Source organism: Temnothorax longispinosus, chromosome 5 (genome assembly GCF_030848805.1).
Source record: "Temnothorax longispinosus isolate EJ_2023e chromosome 5, Tlon_JGU_v1, whole genome shotgun sequence".
In the NCBI taxonomy this organism is placed as follows: domain Eukaryota; kingdom Metazoa; phylum Arthropoda; class Insecta; order Hymenoptera; family Formicidae; genus Temnothorax; species Temnothorax longispinosus.
The window spans coordinates 10968228-10988473 of record NC_092362.1 but is presented as its reverse complement, the minus strand read 5'-3'; the positions used below and the strand labels follow the sequence as shown (position 1 = coordinate 10988473).

At 32.9% G+C, this 20246-nt stretch overlaps 1 protein-coding gene and 1 pseudogene across 13 annotated transcripts in view; both read right to left on the bottom strand.

Annotated features, from left to right (window-relative positions):
- The window catches only part of LOC139813865 (neprilysin-1), a 268145-nt gene extending 257515 nt beyond the window's left edge, over positions 1-10630 (bottom strand). For 3 of the 13 annotated variants that reach the window (XM_071779663.1, XM_071779669.1, XM_071779673.1), the window contains exons 1-4: positions 10358-10629; positions 7896-8039; positions 4423-4651; positions 3580-3618 (exon numbers count right to left, since the gene is read on the bottom strand). In XM_071779663.1, the coding sequence (XP_071635764.1) occupies positions 3580-3618; positions 4423-4651; positions 7896-8039; positions 10358-10366 (421 nt within the window). In that variant the 5' untranslated portion in view covers positions 10367-10629. Of the gene's footprint in view, positions 1-3579; positions 3619-4422; positions 4652-7895; positions 8384-10221 lie in introns of those variants that run through there. The other 10 variants (XM_071779661.1, XM_071779662.1, XM_071779670.1 and 7 more) reach the window with 9 other exon arrangements.
- An 8012-nt stretch (positions 10631-18642) lies between these two features.
- On the bottom strand, positions 18643-19481 carry LOC139813453 (uncharacterized; annotated as a pseudogene).
- Positions 19482-20246: the final 765 nt, after the last annotated feature.

Sequence of the window (20246 nt, the reverse complement as noted above, 5' to 3'; positions counted from 1 at the left end):
CAATTTTTATTAGACAGAATAAAAATTGTATGAATTAAAATTATGTCTAGACATAATAAAAATTGGATGAATTAAAATTATGTCTAGACATAATAAAAATTGGATGAATTAAAATTACGTCTGACATAAAAATAAATCCGCATTTTTATTATGTGTACACATAATTTTAATTCATCCAATTTTTATTATGTCTACACATAATTTTAATTCAGCCAATTTTTATTATAATTCCGCATTTTTATTATGTGTACACATAATTTTAATTCATACAATTTTTATTATGTCTAGACATAATAAAAATTGGCTGAATTAAAATTATGTGTACACATAATAAAAATTGTATGAATTAAAATTATGTGTACACATAATTTTAATTCAGCCAATTTTTATTATGTCTAGACATAATAAAAATGAATTAAAATTATGTGTACACATAATAAAAATGCGGAATTATTTTTATGTCAGACATAATTTTAATTCATCCAATTTTTATTATGTGTACACATAATTTTAATTCATCCCATTTTTATTATGTCTAGACATAATAAAAATGAATTAAAATTATGTGTACACATAATTTTAATTCAGCCAATTTTTATTATGTCTTGACATAATAAAAATGGGATGAATTAAAATTATGTGTACACATAATAAAAATTGGATAAATTAAAATTATGTCTGACATAAAAATAATTCCGCATTTTTATTATGTGTACACATAATTTTAATTTGTTTTTATTATGTCTAGACATAATAAAAATGAATTAAAATTATGTCTAGACATAATTTTAATTCATCCAATTTTTATTATGTCTAGACATAATTTTAATTCGTCAATTTTTATTATGTCTAGACATAATTTTAATTCATTATTAAGAATCGCAATTTTTCTGAAGACAATTATTTTTTGAAACTTTTATATTGAGTATAATTTTATTTATGCTATTAAAAAGTAAAACGGCATGCCATATATTTCTTAAGCATTTCAGAGATATTTCTTAAGCATTTCAGAAATATTTCTGAAGCATTTCAGAATTATTTCAGAAATATTTCTGAAATCTCAGCTTGGCGGACATTTTAGCTTTCTGAAACATATCTGAAACATGTCTAAAATGTTTTTTTGAAAGGTTTCATATTTCATTGACAGTTTTTTGAAAGCTTTCTGAAATATTTCGGTGCTGTGTGGGATACTTTCATAATTCCTTCTATTTTTTATTACTTCTGCGGCGTAAATACCGGAGTTACCCTATCTTTTGTATATTTAATCTGTGTAGTATTTTAGCTTTATCTGTATATAGAGATGATACACGAATTTCTATATACCTTTGAATATACTTTTTCTCTAGGCATACCTAATTCCGTAAGATACCTGCATGATTCCTTATTTGCTGAGAATATTATGTAAATATTATCCTAATAGCTAAATCTATCGGAAACAAATTGCTAAATGTCTACTACAAATTTTATCGCCAGCAAAAATATAACAGAATTTGTTAGCAAAATATAATTAATTGTAAAAACCGAGCAAAATTTGCCATTTTATAAATTTAAATGATACGTACACTTTATTATCTGCATTTTCCGGCTCATATTGACCTGTGTGGTCTTGAAAACTCTTACTCTTAAAATTAATTATCATCTTAAATATGGATTATATTATTTATCAGTTTGCCCAAATATGTCATATAAAACATTAATCAAGACACCTATATTACACAACAATATTATTATTATTATTATTATAGAGAGCAACATTAGTTATTTTATTAACAAAAAATCCATAACAAAACAATATTGAGATCGTTTTCTCGGTAACCTGTCAGTCGGAATAAATAATTAGAAATTTTGTAAAAAAAAATACATTTTAGATGACTTGTAGATTTCTTTTGCGTTGTTCTTTGTGTTCTTTGAATAATGATACTTCTAATATTGTACTGCAAATTATAGATAAAAAATTAAATATTACAGGTAAGTATATGTAAAGGCTATATGAGGAGTAGGACCAGTATACGGTCCGGAGGGAGAATGTTTTTGACATATTTAGTAGATTCAATAATTACTATGATAGAATTAAATTCACTATTGAATACGAGGAAAATAGAAGCATTAGTTTTTTAGACGTGAAATTGATTGTAAGAGATTGTAAGGGATTGTAAGGGTGACATGATTGTCACTGATTGGTTCACAAAAAAACGTTTTCGGGAAGATTTTTGTCGTTTTATTCTAATCATCCCATACAACACAAACTCAGGACTATATATAGTTTGGTAGATAGAGCAATCAAGTTATCCCATCCGAATTTTTACGAAAAGATTTTAGTGTTTATTATTAACAATTTGATTGAGAACGGCTACCCTATGGATTTAATATTTACCCATATCGATCGGAGATTGAAAAAACTTATCAACCAATCTTTGAACGGTAGCACGGAAGAAACAGAAACACAACAAAAAAAGAATTTTATTGTTCTTCCATATATCAAATCAATCTCGGAATTAATTGCCTCGAAAGTAGATAAATCATGCATATTATCCATGGGGTACCGTATCTTGAACAAACTTAGTAGTATCATCAGGGTCCAAAAAGACAAGAACTCGTTGTTTATGAACAATAATGTAATATACAAGATTGATTGCAAAAACTGCGATGCATCGTACATGGGCCAGACGAAAAGAAAGCTTCAGACTAGAATTAGAGAACATAAGTATAACATCAGACTGAATGAATCCAAGCATTCGGTGATAACAGATCATATTTTAAATTATAATCACATCTTTGACTGGGATAATACATGTATCTTAGATTATGAACCGAATTATTAAAAACGAATGATCTCTGAAATGATACATATCAAAGAGCAAACAAACGGGATTAACTCTAACAAAGAAACCGAATTATTGGACGAAGTTTATTTTGATGTTTTAAACGAACTTTCCACGGTCAGGTAATTGCAAACATTCTTTGTTCTCGTGTCAAGTTTATTCCTCTCTCAGTTCACGATGATTTTTCGCGCAGATCAGACGTGTTATACCGATGCCATAATTATTGCCTGTCATAGTTCCCGTCATCTCTGAACATTTATGTAAGTCTCTGTTTTAATTTTAATTTATTTTATTGAGTCGATATTATATCATCTTATCTAAATACATTTATTCAGTTGCCACTAAGTTGGCCCAGAAATGTATGGTACCTTTTGAAATTGTGGACTTGCATGGGTCTCCACGGGACGATGATACTTAATAAAAACAGAAATTTAACTGGAGCATGATTGACTTGCGAAAAAAGCGTTCTATAATGTTTAAGTTTTTTGACTTTGTGATTGCGGTACTTCTCCATGTTTGATTGATTGCGATTTGACCCCGATATATGTTAGTTTATTAATTATTTGCTTAATTGACAATTCTGATGAAGTTCGAGTATGGTACAAAACGTCAATTTAATAAATCTTGATACAAGTTAAAATTTTTGTAACATCGATTAATGCTCGTATACTGGTCCTACCCCTCATATAGCCTTTGGTTCAAACGAGCGGAAAATAATATTTTTATTGTTAAGTATATGTAAATTTTAAAAATATACCTGTTTGGACGCATTCTTCTGTCATACAAACGTTTGGATCTGAAAATAAAAAGCGGTAGAGATGTACTAAAATTTAAAAATATGAGAATTGTATTTTCATGTTCTTATCGTTTGATCCTTTTATACTCGAAAATTCTTGAATTACTATTTCTTTAGATACCCGGCCAAAAGTTTGAGACCACATATATAATTTAAAAATATTTCAATAAAACGCTACTTAAAAGTCTGATTCATATTTTACTCAATTTTTTTAAATTTAAAAGTAAATATGGTATTATATTTAGCGTAGTTGTGTAGTTAACATAGCATTGTTTAATTTAAAAAAAAATGGCTTATGACTAAAGTCTTTCTTCCAAAATTGAGCTCTGGAATATTTTAGAAGATGGGTGAAAGAATCGATCTTTCGCTAGAAAAAAAAAATAAATTTATATCTAGGTTACCTAATTTGGTAAAAAAAGTGATTAAATATAGGAGTGAATACTTTGACAAAAAAGTGTCTACTCTTTAGTGTCTAATACTTTTTTCATCTTGTAAAAAATATTTTTTTATAAAACTTAAACATTTTATACCATTTTTCATGAACAAAATAATAAAAATATATTAAATTATAATGCATAAGCTTTATTTTATTTTATATAGACATTTTCCACTAATAGTTTCAAACTTTTGGTTGACAGTATAAATTGAGTTTTTTTATTTTAAGATTTATTAAAACATCATCGATATTTCGATATTGTAAAAAAAGTGATGCTATAAAATACTGATATTGTAATCACTAATTCCCATATATATGAACAGAATCCAAGTTGTATATAAGAGGTAAATATAAAGGGTGAAACTTACGAGGCTCTCGAACGCATTCGCGAGTGGTGTTCAATGCCAGTAATAGAAGTATAAACAGGCAAGTAGCCAGCAGAGTGATGGCTAATACACCGAGTAAACGTTGCCTACTCACTGTTCCTCTTCGTCTTCGTGTGATTGAGGTAACACGTGTCACACCGATCGGCCTCTGTGGCTTAATCGGATGCTGAAGAACGGATGTGGTAGTTCCACCCCGTGACCCATAAGTTACCTAAACGTAATCAGTTGGATAAAATAGCGGAAACGGATCATTTGCATTTTTATTTCTTCAAATAAAAGAGAAAAAAAAAAGAAAAGAAGAAAAGTGACCAAAAGATATACCTCTATAACTTTGATTTTAAAAGTAATTCTATTAATATATCCGTATATGACCGTATCATTTGGTTGATCATTTAAAGCATTTCTTTATTTTTGATAATATAAATTAATAAACACAGCAAAAATTTTTTATTCAAAAGAAAGCACAAATTTCATGTAAAAATTTAATGTAAAAAGATTAGTGAAAGTTAGAAATATCAATAACCTTTCAATGTTTAATTGTTTATATTTTTTTTTAATAAAAGAGACATTTTTATTAATATCATATGTTGAGCTGAAATTGTCAAACAAAATTAAGAATTCCATAATACGTAATAAGTTTCTCTTTGAATAATCTTTATCAGTAAAGAAAATTGCTTATTTGTAAAAAGCAGAAACATTCAAAAGTATACTTCTTATAATATTAGTTTAGAAAAATAAATGCTTATTTCTTCTAGTTTAAAATATCTATACATAATTATTTATAAATAATTAGGTTCGAAATATCAATAACTTGAAACGTTCTTGAATATGATAAATAAACACTTTCTTTAGACTATATCGATCGCTTTTAAATTGTATTGCATGTACTTCGAATTTTTTTTGTGCACCTCTTCTATTGTTATAAATAAAGTGTAGAAAAGGGAAAAGCAGAGAAAAAAAATGAAAGAGTAAGGGAGGAAGAGGGAAGAAACAATGGAACGGAAAGAGTGAGGAAGAGCGGTAGAATGATATGAGGGGGATGAAGGAAAGGATAGAGAAGGAGAGAAAGAGAGAGGGGAGGAGGGAAAAGGTTATGAAGAGGAACATCATTATAAGCTATATTCTCTAAATGCATAATAAAAAGTCAAGTGATATAAAAACTAGTGATAGGATAAGAAAATGTTACTTTTTACTTTTGCACTACAGCTTTTTTAGCGATTAAGAAATATTCTGCTTAAGGATGTTTTCCTACTCGGCATGTTATGTTGCTGAAATATTGAAATATTCGGAAATAGTACAGAAATATTTCGTTAACATTTCATTTGTAACTACGCATCTGAAATATTTCAGAAATGTACCTGCATCATGTTTTTTATAGTATTGCATTAACAATATTTCTGAAATCTTTCAGAAAGTTGTTTGCAATATTTGTAAGTGTCTGTAATATTGCAAAAAAATGTAGCAGATGCAATATTTCAGAAATATTTCTGAAACATTATAAAAGTAATATTGCGTTTGCATTGCGCAAATAATATTTCTGTAACATATCAAACGCAACATTGCATTTAAAATGTTTCTGAAAAATTTCTGAAGGATTGCGTAGGTAATGAAAAATTGAATTGCAGGCAGTGAATTTCTACAATATTGCAGAAGAAATATTGCAGATGTAATGGTTTAGAAACATTTCTGATACATGATAAAACTATTATTTACATTTAAATTGCACGCGTTATATTTTTGAATGTTTCACATACAACATTGCATTTGTAATATTTCCGAAAAGTTGCTGACAGACTTTAGAACTTATAAAAAATTAAATTTATTATTATATAATTATTACATTTTATTGCATTTCTTCTCTTTTATAATATTAAGAATTTTTTGATATTCCAAATTTTGTCATATAGTATTTTTAATATAAAATATAAAATACTTAATAATATTTAATATAAATTAATATTCGACGTTGACTGGCAAAAAAGATTTATTCGTATATCTGTATTGTTAATATTGTTATGCGATAGCTTTATGGTCACCAAAATAAGCAAGTATAAGAAAGAAAGAAGCGTCAGAGTCAGAGAATCACCACTACCCTGTTCGATCATCGATGTCAAGCAACAATGTGCCGGTATACCACTTGGATGGGTGACCGGCTGAGAGAGCGGATTTCTTTGGACAAATGCGCGGCGGTTATACGCACATGGCTTAATATATTTTTTTTGTTCCGGTAACAAAATATTTCATTTTTCACATATCAACAAATAGTTTTTACGTCAGTAACAAAATTTTGTTTGCTAATACAAAACATTTTTCTCAGTGTAAAATGTATTTGAAATATCTCTGAAGTGTTTCTGCAATATTTCGTAGATATATTTCAGAAATATTTCAGTAATAGTACCGAAATATTGCCGAAATCTTTCAGCAAAGTTGCATTTGAAATAATTGTGCCGATTGAAACATTGCAGAAATATTGCAGAAACGGTCGTGAAATATTTCTGAAATATTGATGAAAGGTGTAATATTTCAAATGGAATTTTGCAGAAATGTTTCTGAAATATTACATGCCGAGTGGGTTACCTATACATATAGCTATATGTAGTATTTTTGTTTTCTTGATTGAAGACTTTGCATGTATGTCAAACAAGTCAAAATTTTTTATATGTTAGAAGGGATTACCGTTAACAGTTTGAGCATGATTTTTGTTATTTAAATAATTAGTATTGTTTAAACAATTAAAAAAATTATTTTGTGGCAAAAAATTTTGGAACTTAAAATACAATATCAATGATGTATGTTTTACACATAAAAAAAGTTGAAGAAATATCTTAATGGTTTATTTATATTTTATTTATATTTACAGCAAAGTGTCGATTCTCTATAAGGGATAATGTTAATTTTATCAACTTTAAACTTAAATAACTCTTAAATAACTTCAAAATTTTACAGAGTATTTTTAATTTAATTTAGAAACAATTTACAGCACTTTCTGAATATATTTGAAATACCTCCAATACATCCTTAATTACAATAACTTTTAAACCAGTAAGAGAATTGTGCTGAAATTTTACACAGATACTTAGACGTAATAATAGAACAATCTATGAAATTTTTAGATGTTTGGTAATGCTTTGAGATGTCACACATACATCCTTAATATATTACCACGATAATGTGGCATTATATATTATATAATCATTAAAAGTATATCTTTATTCGCCATTTTAATGGAATATTCTCTAATAATGTTATACGTATAATATAATTATTTATACATCTCTCTCTTTTTTTTCTTTCTCTTTCTGTGTATCACAAAAAATCGGTCTTTAAAGGTAGAATAACATGGTAGAAGTAGAAATGGTTAAGACCGTAATATTAAGGAATATTGGCAGTCCTTAAGAAACATGTGAAATTCAAACATTTTTCAGAAAGCTTAATTATCGAAATAGTCTACATACTTGAAGAGAATTCGGAGTAGATATACTATCTTGACTAGTCGATTCCGGCAAATCAGCCGATTGTTCGATAACGACGGTCGAAGCTAGATAGCCATTATTCCTCTCGGACTTCATTGTTGCTTTGCTGAGTTCCTCGCGAGACACCTTGAAACAAGCGATAGGTAGCACTCGCTCATTGGAGGGGCAATTAACGATTCACGACGCGGCTTTCTGCGAGAATTGGAGAAGACGGGAAGAAAATTCCAGGCTTGTCCGACCACACAAGACACGTAAAATAAAATTCATCCGTATATTTTTTTTCCGATTAAGACGGTGCGGATGTGCCACAATTCTTTGAGAACGCCTGAGATTCGTGACGCATTTGCGTTTTTACAAGACTGTTGTCGCCGGTCGATTGTCAGTCTTTGGAACGATGAAAAGATTTTCAACCAATTGTTGACCAAAGCTACATTAAGACAAATTTTTCACTTCTCGGAAAAAATCGATATCTATATACGCAGTAAAATGTATGATTATATCTGTATTTGACCAAAAAATACAATAAAAGTCACATGAAAAAAAGCAAAGAACATATTTTGACATAAACTGGTTTATATAAAGATTGTTTTCTCTTATTGCGCTCATTTGTTAAATCTTTTTAAAATTCTAAGACAAATCATACATAAACTTTATGCTGATATTTAATGATATAAATAGAGTAGATGATAATATTATGAAACTTGAGTATAATAATATAAAATATCTCATATTCTAATATCTATTTTGCATTGCAATTGTATTTTTTCTGAATTATAACATTATTAAATGATAGGTCAACCGTTCTATTAAGAAAACGTTCAATAAAGCTAATAAAAAAATTTCTATGACTAATACACTGGATCGCCTTAATTTATTTCAGCAATTTTCAAATTTCTATTGAGCAATGTGTACGTTGTTATATATTTCATAAATCTAATTTATTCATAATACTTGTTCATAAAACATGCTAGACTTAGAATGTACAAATCTTAACAATGAAGTTTTTTACGATTTTCATAACAATGGTAATCTTAAACATGGTTTTATGTATATAATATGGAGCTTCTAATTTTACAGTACTAGATTAATTAATTGGAAAGTTGAGGCTCTGTTGGACATCCACACGTAAAGGAAAACGGGCTAATTAAGAGCCAATCGCTGTTGACCGTGCGAAAAACATTTATTCTTCTTTAGAAAGGCTCATTCTTCTTTATTGATGAACACTAACTTCAGACCGAAGATGTTAGATGCTGAAGATGGTCCGAATAGAGACCGAAACGTATGTTAATATTCAATAAAGAAGAATGAGCGTTTCTAAAGAAAAATAAACGTTTTTCGCACGGTCAACAGCGATTGGCTCTTAATTAGCCTATTTTCCTTTACGTGTACATTAATTAAATAAGCAAGTTTCAAAGTTTTAGTATACTACAAGCAATGTATCTTATGTAAGTTTTTAAATATATAGATATCTTTAGCATCATAAATTAAAGAAATTTTAAGTAAAATAATAAAAATATAAATAAATAGTAAAACACTTTTTGGTTAAAAAAATGTTGCTCGAAAATTCTTATTTATATAATTATTTAATACTAATAAGCATTTTTTTTAAAGCAGGTATTTAATTTCAAATATTGACAGATGTAACATAAAATAGGATAGACAAAAATTTTCAATTTATATAGAATTTCTTCTTGATAAATTAAAAATAACAGAGTACATAGGAAAAGAATACAAAACATATAATATAGTAAAAAGAACTTTATCTCTTTCTTTCTCTCTAATTTGACACTAAGAAAAAATGTTCTGCATTTTAGTAAGTATTAGTTGCATACAACTGTGACTCCATTTACTAAAATAAAGAAAATTTTCTTTTTTATTAGTATATTTTTTCTCAGTGAATACACATATACTAATAAAAAAGAAAATTTTATTTATTTTAGTAAATGGAGTCACAGTTGTATGCAAACTAATGTTTACTAAAATGCAGAAAATTTTTTTTCAGTCTGATAATTCTCTTATATAAATATTGAAATAAATATATGTTAAATTAAAAAAAAAAACAAAGATTTTATTGACTAATTATATGTTAAAAATTTGATACATTTGATTAGTTTATGTGTTGTAAACTTTAATCACTTATAGCTTGAAAGTTATTTTAATTATAACACTGAAAAAAAAACATAACCAAGATTTTTTCTTTTCTTTCATACATTATTGAATTAACGTATATAGCCATAACTTCTATCACTCATTGTCAATTAAAATATTATATATAATATTAATAAGAATATGTATAAATATACTTTACAGTGATACCAAATAAAATAAAACTCAGATGAAAATTATTTATAATAAATTAATTTTGTAATAATTTTTTTATAAATCAGTTGAATGCTTCACAGGATTTGGATTCTGGACGATAAGAATCATTAACTGGTGTTTACATTTATCATTAATTGATTAGTTAGCAATCAACGTTTATCGAAAATCATCCACACCAAGATGACAATTTTAACGTAATTTATTCCGTGACAAACAAGGAACAAACAGATGATGATCGAAACAAAACGCAACCGAGCGATGTCAAGACGCGTGAAAAAACTCGCGGTAGGGCGAGTTCACATTCGTCGCTCGTGTATAGAAGCAACAAGCGTCCTGCGAAAAACTGTCGAGGGTGTCGATCGAAGCCGCCACTACCGCCACTACTCTACTACTATTGGTGGCGACACGATTACGATAAGGGGCAGAAGAGAGGGGTAGCGTCATGCAAAGGTGTGGGGATGCTATGAGGTCAAGTCAGGGAAAAAAAAGAACCGGTCGATGCTGCAATGCAGCGGTGATCTCACTCGTGCTACGACGCGTAGCGGCGACGGCGCGAAGCTGTTTAGATTTTACTCTATCAAGGCGATAGACATAATTGACAATGTAACGCGCGACAGAATTTATTCAATACAAATCTACAAAAATTTTCAGATCTACAACCAACTTGTCGAGAATAAATCCAGATAACTCTAAATTGATATGGATAAATTTTACGAAGTGTTTGCTAACAAATTTTGGTAACATAATATGTCGGATTGACTATATAAAAACTGAATAGAGTAGTGTGTCATTTTGTAACCATGCATATTATATAAGACACTGAAAATGACCCAAAGAAAGGGTTGAAACGTACAAATCCTATTTGTGAAATGTAATAAATTATATTGCGCACAAACTACTACGCCTGGCTCTTATTGCCAAAAGTATTAACCCTTAAGTACACTGGCGGGATCTGGCTGGATTCCAAGCTCTTTTTATTACGTATTTTCTTAGTTATCCCTGCCGAAAAAGCTCGATTAAAACCATTAGAAAATCCCTATTTGGTCTAATAAGATTGTATTTTTAAACCTGCATTTTCCATTAAGACATAATTACTACTCTCAAATCGATTATACTTTGTTGAACTGGAACTTATGCCGATAGCCGATAGTATAAATAAAGTCTCTATGGTTTTGAATCAGATTTGATAGAAATATTCACATTCCGTCCTATATGTTTTAATATGTCTATATTGGTTCCGATTACGCTCAATCGTAAAATAGTAATCAAAATCTTAACAGTTTTTATTGTTTTTATTAACGTTCTTGACGTTGTTGAACCGGAATTTAAGATGTATAATTGGAAATTATCACTGTAGAACGAATATATAATTCTAACAGTTTGCATCGGATTTAATGCAAATATATTCTTTCAATATATCCTATCGTTTTCATTGCCCGGAAAAAAAAACCTCTTATTTGTTTATATTAGTTTATATTAGTAGCTATATGATTATACATGATCATATAAAAAATAGAAAATATAATCTTAAACAATATTATATGAGAATGTATACCTAATTATATATGGCTATATATAAGCATATAAAATTATATACCTAAAAAAAAGATACCTCTTATTTGTTCATCTATACTATTATCTATCTATACTATCTATACTATTATCTATTCTATATATCTATATCTATATACTATTATATAAAATCCTTACGGGTGGTGTATGTTTGAACGTTAATAACTTGAAAACTAATGGACCGAATTTTTACCACAAGTACATGAAATAGGGCTAGAATTTTCCGGGGAGTGCTATAGAGAGTGTATTTTTTCGTTACCGATTTTCTGGAAACCGATTTTTTTAATTTTTCTGATTTTTATGGGTAAAAGAATTTAAAAAATCGGTTTTCAGAAAATAGATAACGAAAAACTATACACTCTATAGCACTCCCCGGAAAATTTTACCCCTATTTTATATGGTTTTAATACAAATTCGGTCCAATAGTTTTTAAGTTAAAAACGTTCAAACATACACCACACTCGTAAGAATTAGAAAAATAAAAAAAAACGTTATTAACTTAAAAACTATTGAACCAAATTTATATTAGAACCATATAAAATAGGGGTAGAATTTTCCGGCGAGTGCTATAGAGTGTATAGTTTTTCGTTATCTATTTTCTGGAAATCCATTTTTTTAATTTTTTTAATTCTTACAAGTGTGGTGTATGTTTGAACGTTTTTAACTTAAAAACTATTGGACCGAATTTGTATTAGAACCATGTAAAATAGGGGTAGAATTTTCCGGGGAGTGCTATAGAGTGTATAGTTTTTCGTTACCGATCTTCTGGAAACCGGTTTTTCTAATTTTTTTAATTCTTACGCGAAATAATTGACCGAATCTCAAAGAATTATACATGAAACAGGGATAGAATTTTCCGGGGAGTGATATAAAGTGTATAATTTTTTGTTTCCGATTTTTTTGGAAACTGGTACCAAAATTTTCCAATTTCTCGGGAATTAATTGCCTGAATTTCAAAGAATTGAATTTTGTGATATAAAGTGTATAATTTTTCGTTACCGATCTTTTTGCAAATTGTTATTAGAAATTTTTTTAATTTTTCGGGAAATAATTGATCGAATTTTAAAGAATTGTATATAAAACAGAAGTAGAATTTCTCGGGAAGTGTTATAAACTGTATTAGTTTTTCGTTACCGATCTTTCAAAAATTTTATTAATTTTTCGAGGATGGGTTTAATTGCCACGATGTGTATTATTTTTCGATAACAATTTATTTTTTTTTTAGTAGGATAAGTTAATTTCACATATTATATGTGAACAGTCACTTCAATTCGTGGCTTTTGTGACTGTCGCAAGTGATAGAAAAGTTATTGGAGTTTTCTTGCAATAACCTACAGTTAACACGAGAGAAACAACTTATTCGATTTTTATATAAATAAAATTATCATTAAAAATTTGAATAAATGGAAAAAAAATTTCCAAGAAATAATTTACACAAAAAAAAATGATGCCAAAATTTTGTTAAAATATGTGCGTAAAATAATTCAATTTTTTATGAGAGGGAGAGGGAGAGGGAGAGGAAGAGGGAGAGGGAGAGGGAGAGGGAGAAGGAGAGGGAGAAGGAAAGGGAGAGGGAAAGGAAGAGGGAGAGAGAGAGAGAGACTATTGAATGATTATTTGCGTATATTATTACACATGTCCTCCGGGGCGAAGCCCGGGTAACCAGCTAGTATGGTTATATATGTACAAGCAAATAAATGAACAATGCAAAAGCAATAAAAAAAACAATGCAAAAATTATCTTTTAATTATTTTTAAATTCCTTTTTTTATTATTTTTCTTGTACATACAAACAGCAGAAATTATACAAGAAAAAAAACATATATAGACATATTTTATATAATATTTTTATTTTATATAATATCATTTAATCTATTTATCTATCTATATATATAAAAACAAATGTCCTGACTGACTGACTCACTCATCAACGCCCAGCCCAAACCCCTGAACCGGATTTTTACCAAAAGTATATAAAATAGGGGTAGAATTTTCTGGGGAGTGCCACTATGGGTATAGTTTTTTGTTATCGATTTTCTCTGGAAACCGGTTTTTCTAATTTTTCGGGAAATAATTGACCGAATCTCAAAGAATTATAAATCAAACAGGGGTAAAATTTTCCGGGGAGTGCTATAAAGTGTATAATTTTTCGTTACCGATCTTTTTGGAAGCCGATACCGAAATTTTTTCAATTTTTCAGGAATTAATTGAAGGGAACGGGCTTGGAAAAATTAGTGGGGAAAGAAGACCCTGTTGAGCTTGACTCTAGTCTGGCACTGTAAGGAGACATGAGAGGTGTAGCATAAGTGGGAGATGGCAACATCGCCGGTGAAATACCACTACTTTCATCGTTTCCTTACTTACTCGGTTAGGCGGAGCGCGTGCCCCGAGGGCTTCGTGTCCCGGCGGTCACGGTGTTCTAGCAGCGTGGTAACTGCTCTACCGAGTACAACACCCCGCTTTAGGTTGGCCTTAGGACACCTGCGTTATTCTTTGACAGATGTACCGCCCCAGTCAAACTCCCCGCCTGGCAGTGTCCTCGAATCGGATCACGCGGGAGTATTAACGGCGATCGGCCGCGAGGCCTCACGCCACTCTGACACGCTTGGCTCTAGAACACCGTGACCGCCGGGGCAAAAAGCCCTCGGGGCACGCGCTCCGCCTAACCGAGTAAGTAAGGAAACGATGAAAGTAGTGGTATTTCACCGGCGATGTTGCCATCTCCCACTTATGCTACACCTCTCATGTCTCCTTACAGTGCCAGACTAGAGTCAAGCTCAACAGGGTCTTCTTTCCCCGCTAATTTTTCCAAGCCCGTTCTCTTGGCAGTGGTTTCGCTAGATAGTAAATAGAGACAGTGGGAATCTCGTTAATCCATTCATGCGCGTCACTAATTAGATGACGAGGCATTTGGCTACTATAATGAGAGTCATAGTTACGACCGCACCGGGGGGTCTGGGGGGCGGTTAGCCCCCTCAGAATCCTCCCCGTGGTCGGAGTGCGATCAACGTCAGCAGTATTTCCCTTCACGCTAAAATCAGAGCCGACACCGGGGATTTCCCCCTTACAGAGCCCATACCTGACGATTACGTACTCCCGGACCAGCCGACCCTTCAAACGTAGGGGCACGGTTTCCCGTAACGCACTCATGACTCACTATTGCACTTGTGGTGTTCCCCAGGCAGCAGGGTTCCTGCAGCGGGCGTGATCCACTCGGATTAGATCAGCCCAACTGACAGGGTTGGGGTGCCATAACACCCCCATTATAGGTAATGCGCAACATAAGCTTCATAGCGTGACCCACACTAGGCCCCCTATGCCGCTCACTCGGCTATGCGAATCCTCTGCCCCTACGAGTCCGACACCATCTGGTAGGGCACCGGTAGCCTCCCGGCGGGGTTCCCTACCCCCGTAGTACTCGTGTCGAGCGATCTTAGCTCACGTTTGACGAGTCGCCGTCGCTGGTGCCATGCCCCCAGCTACCACGTAATCGCACAAGTCGCCCCGTACTATTAACGCGTCGCTCATCAGTTGCCCGGAGATCCGGGATTCGGCAGCAGTCTACGCGCCTTAGGAATATACGGCACGTGGTGCGCCATATACCCCGCTCGTATTGGGTACCTCCCACGCACGAGCACGCCGCGCTCGCCTCGCGAAACGCTACCCTGTTCAGTACTACCGGCTGCATCCGTTACCCAGCTGATAGGACCTGGGATTGGGCAGCAGCCCAGCAGTTTTATGGGTAAAGGGCACAGGGTGCACCGTTTACCCGCGCTTGCTTGAATTTCTTCACGTTGACATTCAGAGCACTGGGCAGAAATCACATCAATTCCTGAATCTTAAGGAATTGTATATGAAGTAGAGATAGAATATATTTTGCGGGGAGCGCCATGATGTGTACAGTTTTTGTTACCAATCTTTTTGGAAACCGGTTTTTTAATTTTTCCGATTTTTCGGAAAATAATTGATTGAATCTCAAAGAATTATATATGAAATAGGGGTATAATTTCCCGGGGAGTGCTATAAAGTGGACTATTTTTTGTTACCGATCTTTTTGGAAACCGGTTCCGAATGACCAAATTTCAAAGAATTGTACATAAAGTAGGGGTAGAATTTCCCAAGGAGTGCTATAAAGTATATAATTTTCCGTTACCGATTTTTTTGGAAACCGCGGTATCAGAAGTTTTTCGAATTTTTCGGGAAATAATTGATCAAATTTTAAAGAATTGTATATAAAACAGGGGTAGAATTTCCCCGGAAGTGCTATAAACTGTATAGTTTTTCGTTACCGATCTTTTTGGAAATCGGTTACGAAATTTTTCCAATTTTTTAGGAAATAATTGAGTGAATCTCAAAAAATTGTATACGACGGAATTGAACTTTAGTCGATAAAAAAGTAATATTTTTCAATTTATAGCATTTTAGAGGGGAAAAGAAAGAGAGAGAGAGAGAGAGAGAGAGAGAGAGAGAGAGAAGACTATTTGCGTGTCTTATTACATATGTCCTCCGGAGCGAAGCCCGGGTAACCAGCTAGTAGTAGATATATAATCATATAATGGTATAATAAAGATATTATGGTCATATAAAAAACAAAAATATAATCTTCAACAATATTATATAGCTATCCAGACAGCACAAAGATGTCTAAAAGATGACTAAAAGATGACAAATTCTTGGCTTAGATATCTTTTCGTTAAAGCTTAAAGTCGATTAAAAGATGACTAAAAGATGACTTATGTCCCACTAAATGTTGTCTTATAGCTGAAATTTATAAGATGACTAAAAAACATATGATATTAGACATCTTTTAGCCATCCTTTAAAATTGTATTGTAGACATGTTTTCGTTCTTTATATTATATATAAATTTAATTTATAAATGAAAAGTTCATGTTAATAAAACTTAAAGTTATAAATAAAATAATAATTTAAGACTCTCAATATTGGAAATTCGTAATAGGATGGCTATGAGAGTCAAACGCAGTTGTCTGTGCGTAGATGATCAGAATCACTGATTTATTCCAAATCCATTTCAAATGAATTACAATCGAACGTTTCAGCTCATAGATCAATTGATATCAATGATATCGCTGAAGATGGCTCGATCTATGAGCTGAAACGTTCGATTGTAATTCATTTGGAATGGATTTGGAATAAATCAATGATTCTGATCATCTACGCACAGACAACTGCGAGTAGGTAAGCTAGGCCGATTCTAACCATGGGATCTGAGGGAGGGTGAGGGGTGGGGGGACCGGGGGAGGGGGGGGGGGAACTGCGGGGGGAGGGGGAGGGGGAAACCGCGTTTTTCGTGCGCCGCGGGATAGGGGAGGGGGAAACCGCGTTTTCGTGCGCCGCGGGGAGAGGGGAAGAGGGGAACCGCGTTTTTCGTGCGCCGCGGGGGAGGGGGAGAGGGAAACCGCGTTTTTCGGGCGCCGCGGGGGAGGGGGAGGGGGGAACCGCGTTTTCCAGCGCCGCGGGGCGAGGGGGTCCGCGTTTTCCGGCGCCGCCGGGTGACCGCGTTTTCTGGCGCCGCGGGGTGAGGGAGTCCGCGTTTTCCGGCGCCGCGGGGCGACCGCGTTTTCGCCGCGCCGCGGGGCGAGAGGGTCCGCGTTTTCGCCGCGCCGCGGAGCGTTCGCGTTTTCGGGTGCCACGGGGCGAGGGGGTCCGCGATCACGTTTATATTGTAAAAAAATTGCTTGCCATCGCTGGATACCACCCGGCTCTCAGTCACCTTCCGCTCTGTGTGTCACACAACATTGATTGTCTTTTTATTGTTACATTTATTGTTACACTTATTGTTAGTCTCTTAGCAGTATAGGTCTTTTAATTTTAAATAATATACACTTAAAATATTTTTAAAAATACTGCAGTCTAAACAGTCGATATTTACACGAAAACACACATAGGACACATATTACATGTTGAAATGAGATATAGTGGCCCCCCACACGATGAACAAAAGAGGCCGTTCATCAGAATATACCGCCTGGTGTCATGTTTACGACAAGCATACAGCATCGAGAATAATCCACCGATTCTCACGATGCATGACGCACAAAACTTTGTCTGTCCTGGAGTAAAGTAAAAATACGTGCAGCACATCCTTGTAAGAGGATTTAACGCATTGACTTCAGCCTGATTCATGACTCTGAATATTTCTTCCGAAACATCCTCAGACATTTCACTATCATAACATGAATCGACTGACAATACTGCATCATCATCATCATCAACTTCCATTCCTTCCTCTTCATTTACTTCCATTTCTCCAGGCACTTCCATTTCTTCAGGCACTTCCATTTCTTCCTCGTTTGCTTCAACTTCCATTCTTTCTTCTCCTTCAAAGTGCAATTCTTCGAAATCCATTTTTTCCACACTTGCCTCCACTACTTTTAAATCTAATGTTTTAAATGTTTTAAATGTCTTAAGATGGCGAACGAATTGTATAAGTCGCATAAACAAGCACGCCAACCGACTGCTCTTACTTCTAGTCCTCGACTACAGAGCGTACCATCAAATGCATCTTTCTACATCTCACTATTGTCACATCAGTTGTTTATCATATCTAATTTCATCTCAGTAGCCGTACGGATGCGCCTGCCGAAAAATCTGCGATGGACAGTTTTGCACGTGTGCGATGAAGTCACCGCGAGACACGTATGTTCTCGAAAACGATCGCGTATCTTTCTTCGCCAACGATATTTAATCGTTCAGATCTTAATATTTAATTTATAATATTACATTTAAGTAAACGATAAATAAAGACAGCTTAACAAAAGGGAACGGTAAATAAAAAGGAAAAAATTTTTTAACCATATTATATGCATTTATTTATCATGTAGCATTATACACAATAGTATCCAAAGCGTAGGCTAATAATTCACAATCAATAATCGAATTTTTATCGTAAAATTCACATAAGATTGTAACTGCGTTACATTTATCGATGATACAATTTGGACGTAAAATTGTTACAAACTGTTTGAATTTTTCACTTACGCCGTGAACATTTTGACATAGTTGAAAATACACATTCTCGACGCAATGTTCTAATTCGAACAGGAAGAATACAGTTGACGGTTTCATGTACAAGCTGGTGCCGCACGACGTCAATTTTACAATATCTGCGTCACGTATTTTAACAAGCTCCAGATCTCGAAACGTTAGCGATGACTGCACGAGTCGCTGTATATCTGCACGTTTTTCGATGAATGTCACCCACGTTGCATATGGCAGAATTATCCGATTGCCTCGGTTATCGCCAATAGGTATATATCCACAAAGGACATAGGTCCCGCGTTGATTCCAACATCCAAAAATTTATATGCTGTTGACGTCAAGGCAAATCTCCTTCCCAAAATACGTGGCGTATAACGGGGTTTATCAAAACTAAAAAAATACAATTATATGTTTATAAAAGTTTTTCTTTTTGCACAAGTATATATGAAAATTATCGGTACATACTCATTGTGCTGTTTCTCGCACGTTTCGTCCTGAATTGGAACGTAGTAGTTTGCACCGTGAGTGTTCATCGTATCTGGAGGCTGTTTGCGACGTACTCGAACCGTATCGAACTCTCGACTGCGCTCTAGAATCCACGTAGACCATTTATATTTATACATACCCAAAACTGCAAATCTTGCAAAAATAGCGCCAATGTACGGCTGCTGCATGGTGACCACCACCACAATCCACATATACGTTAAATGTAATATCTTTGTCAAGAACATTCGTGATGAGATCACCTCATCGGGCATCAAAGATTTCTTTTCAAGTGCATACGTGTCTCGCGATGATTTCATCGAACACGTGCAAAACTGCACGCAGAAAAGTGTTTGGTTGTGGAAACCAAAAATTTGGTTAAAACAACAGAAATTTTTGGTTGTATATGGCCCAATGAAACACGCTGGTTGTAACAACTAAAATAATTGGTTAACGAATTTTTGGTTAAGGCTAACACACTTTTGGTTGTATTGAAGAATAACCAATTAATTTAGTTGTCATTACTAAACTCAAACTAGTGTGGAGTACCATAATTTATGGTTGTAATTTGGTTGTCTGCGTATTAAATGTTTGGTACCTATAACCAAATTAGTTTGTTTTTATTATGGATGTTACAACCATAATGAACAAATATTCACCCAACAAAAAAAAATTATTTATTTCGAAATTTTATTACTATTTTTTAACTAAATTTGTTTCTTAAGATGCAGTCTATGATTATAAATATTTTCTCGTATTTAAAAACACATATAAAAACACACTTACCTTGGTGGGATTCGAACTCGGGACCTCTGGATCGTGAGCCAACTGCCTTACGTGGTAGACCACTTCTTAATTTAATGTTAGTGTTATATTTAGTCTACATATGTCAACCAGCGCAAATATATAATTTTTCAAAAATCATCTTAAGAAACAAATTCAGTTTAAAAAGAGTA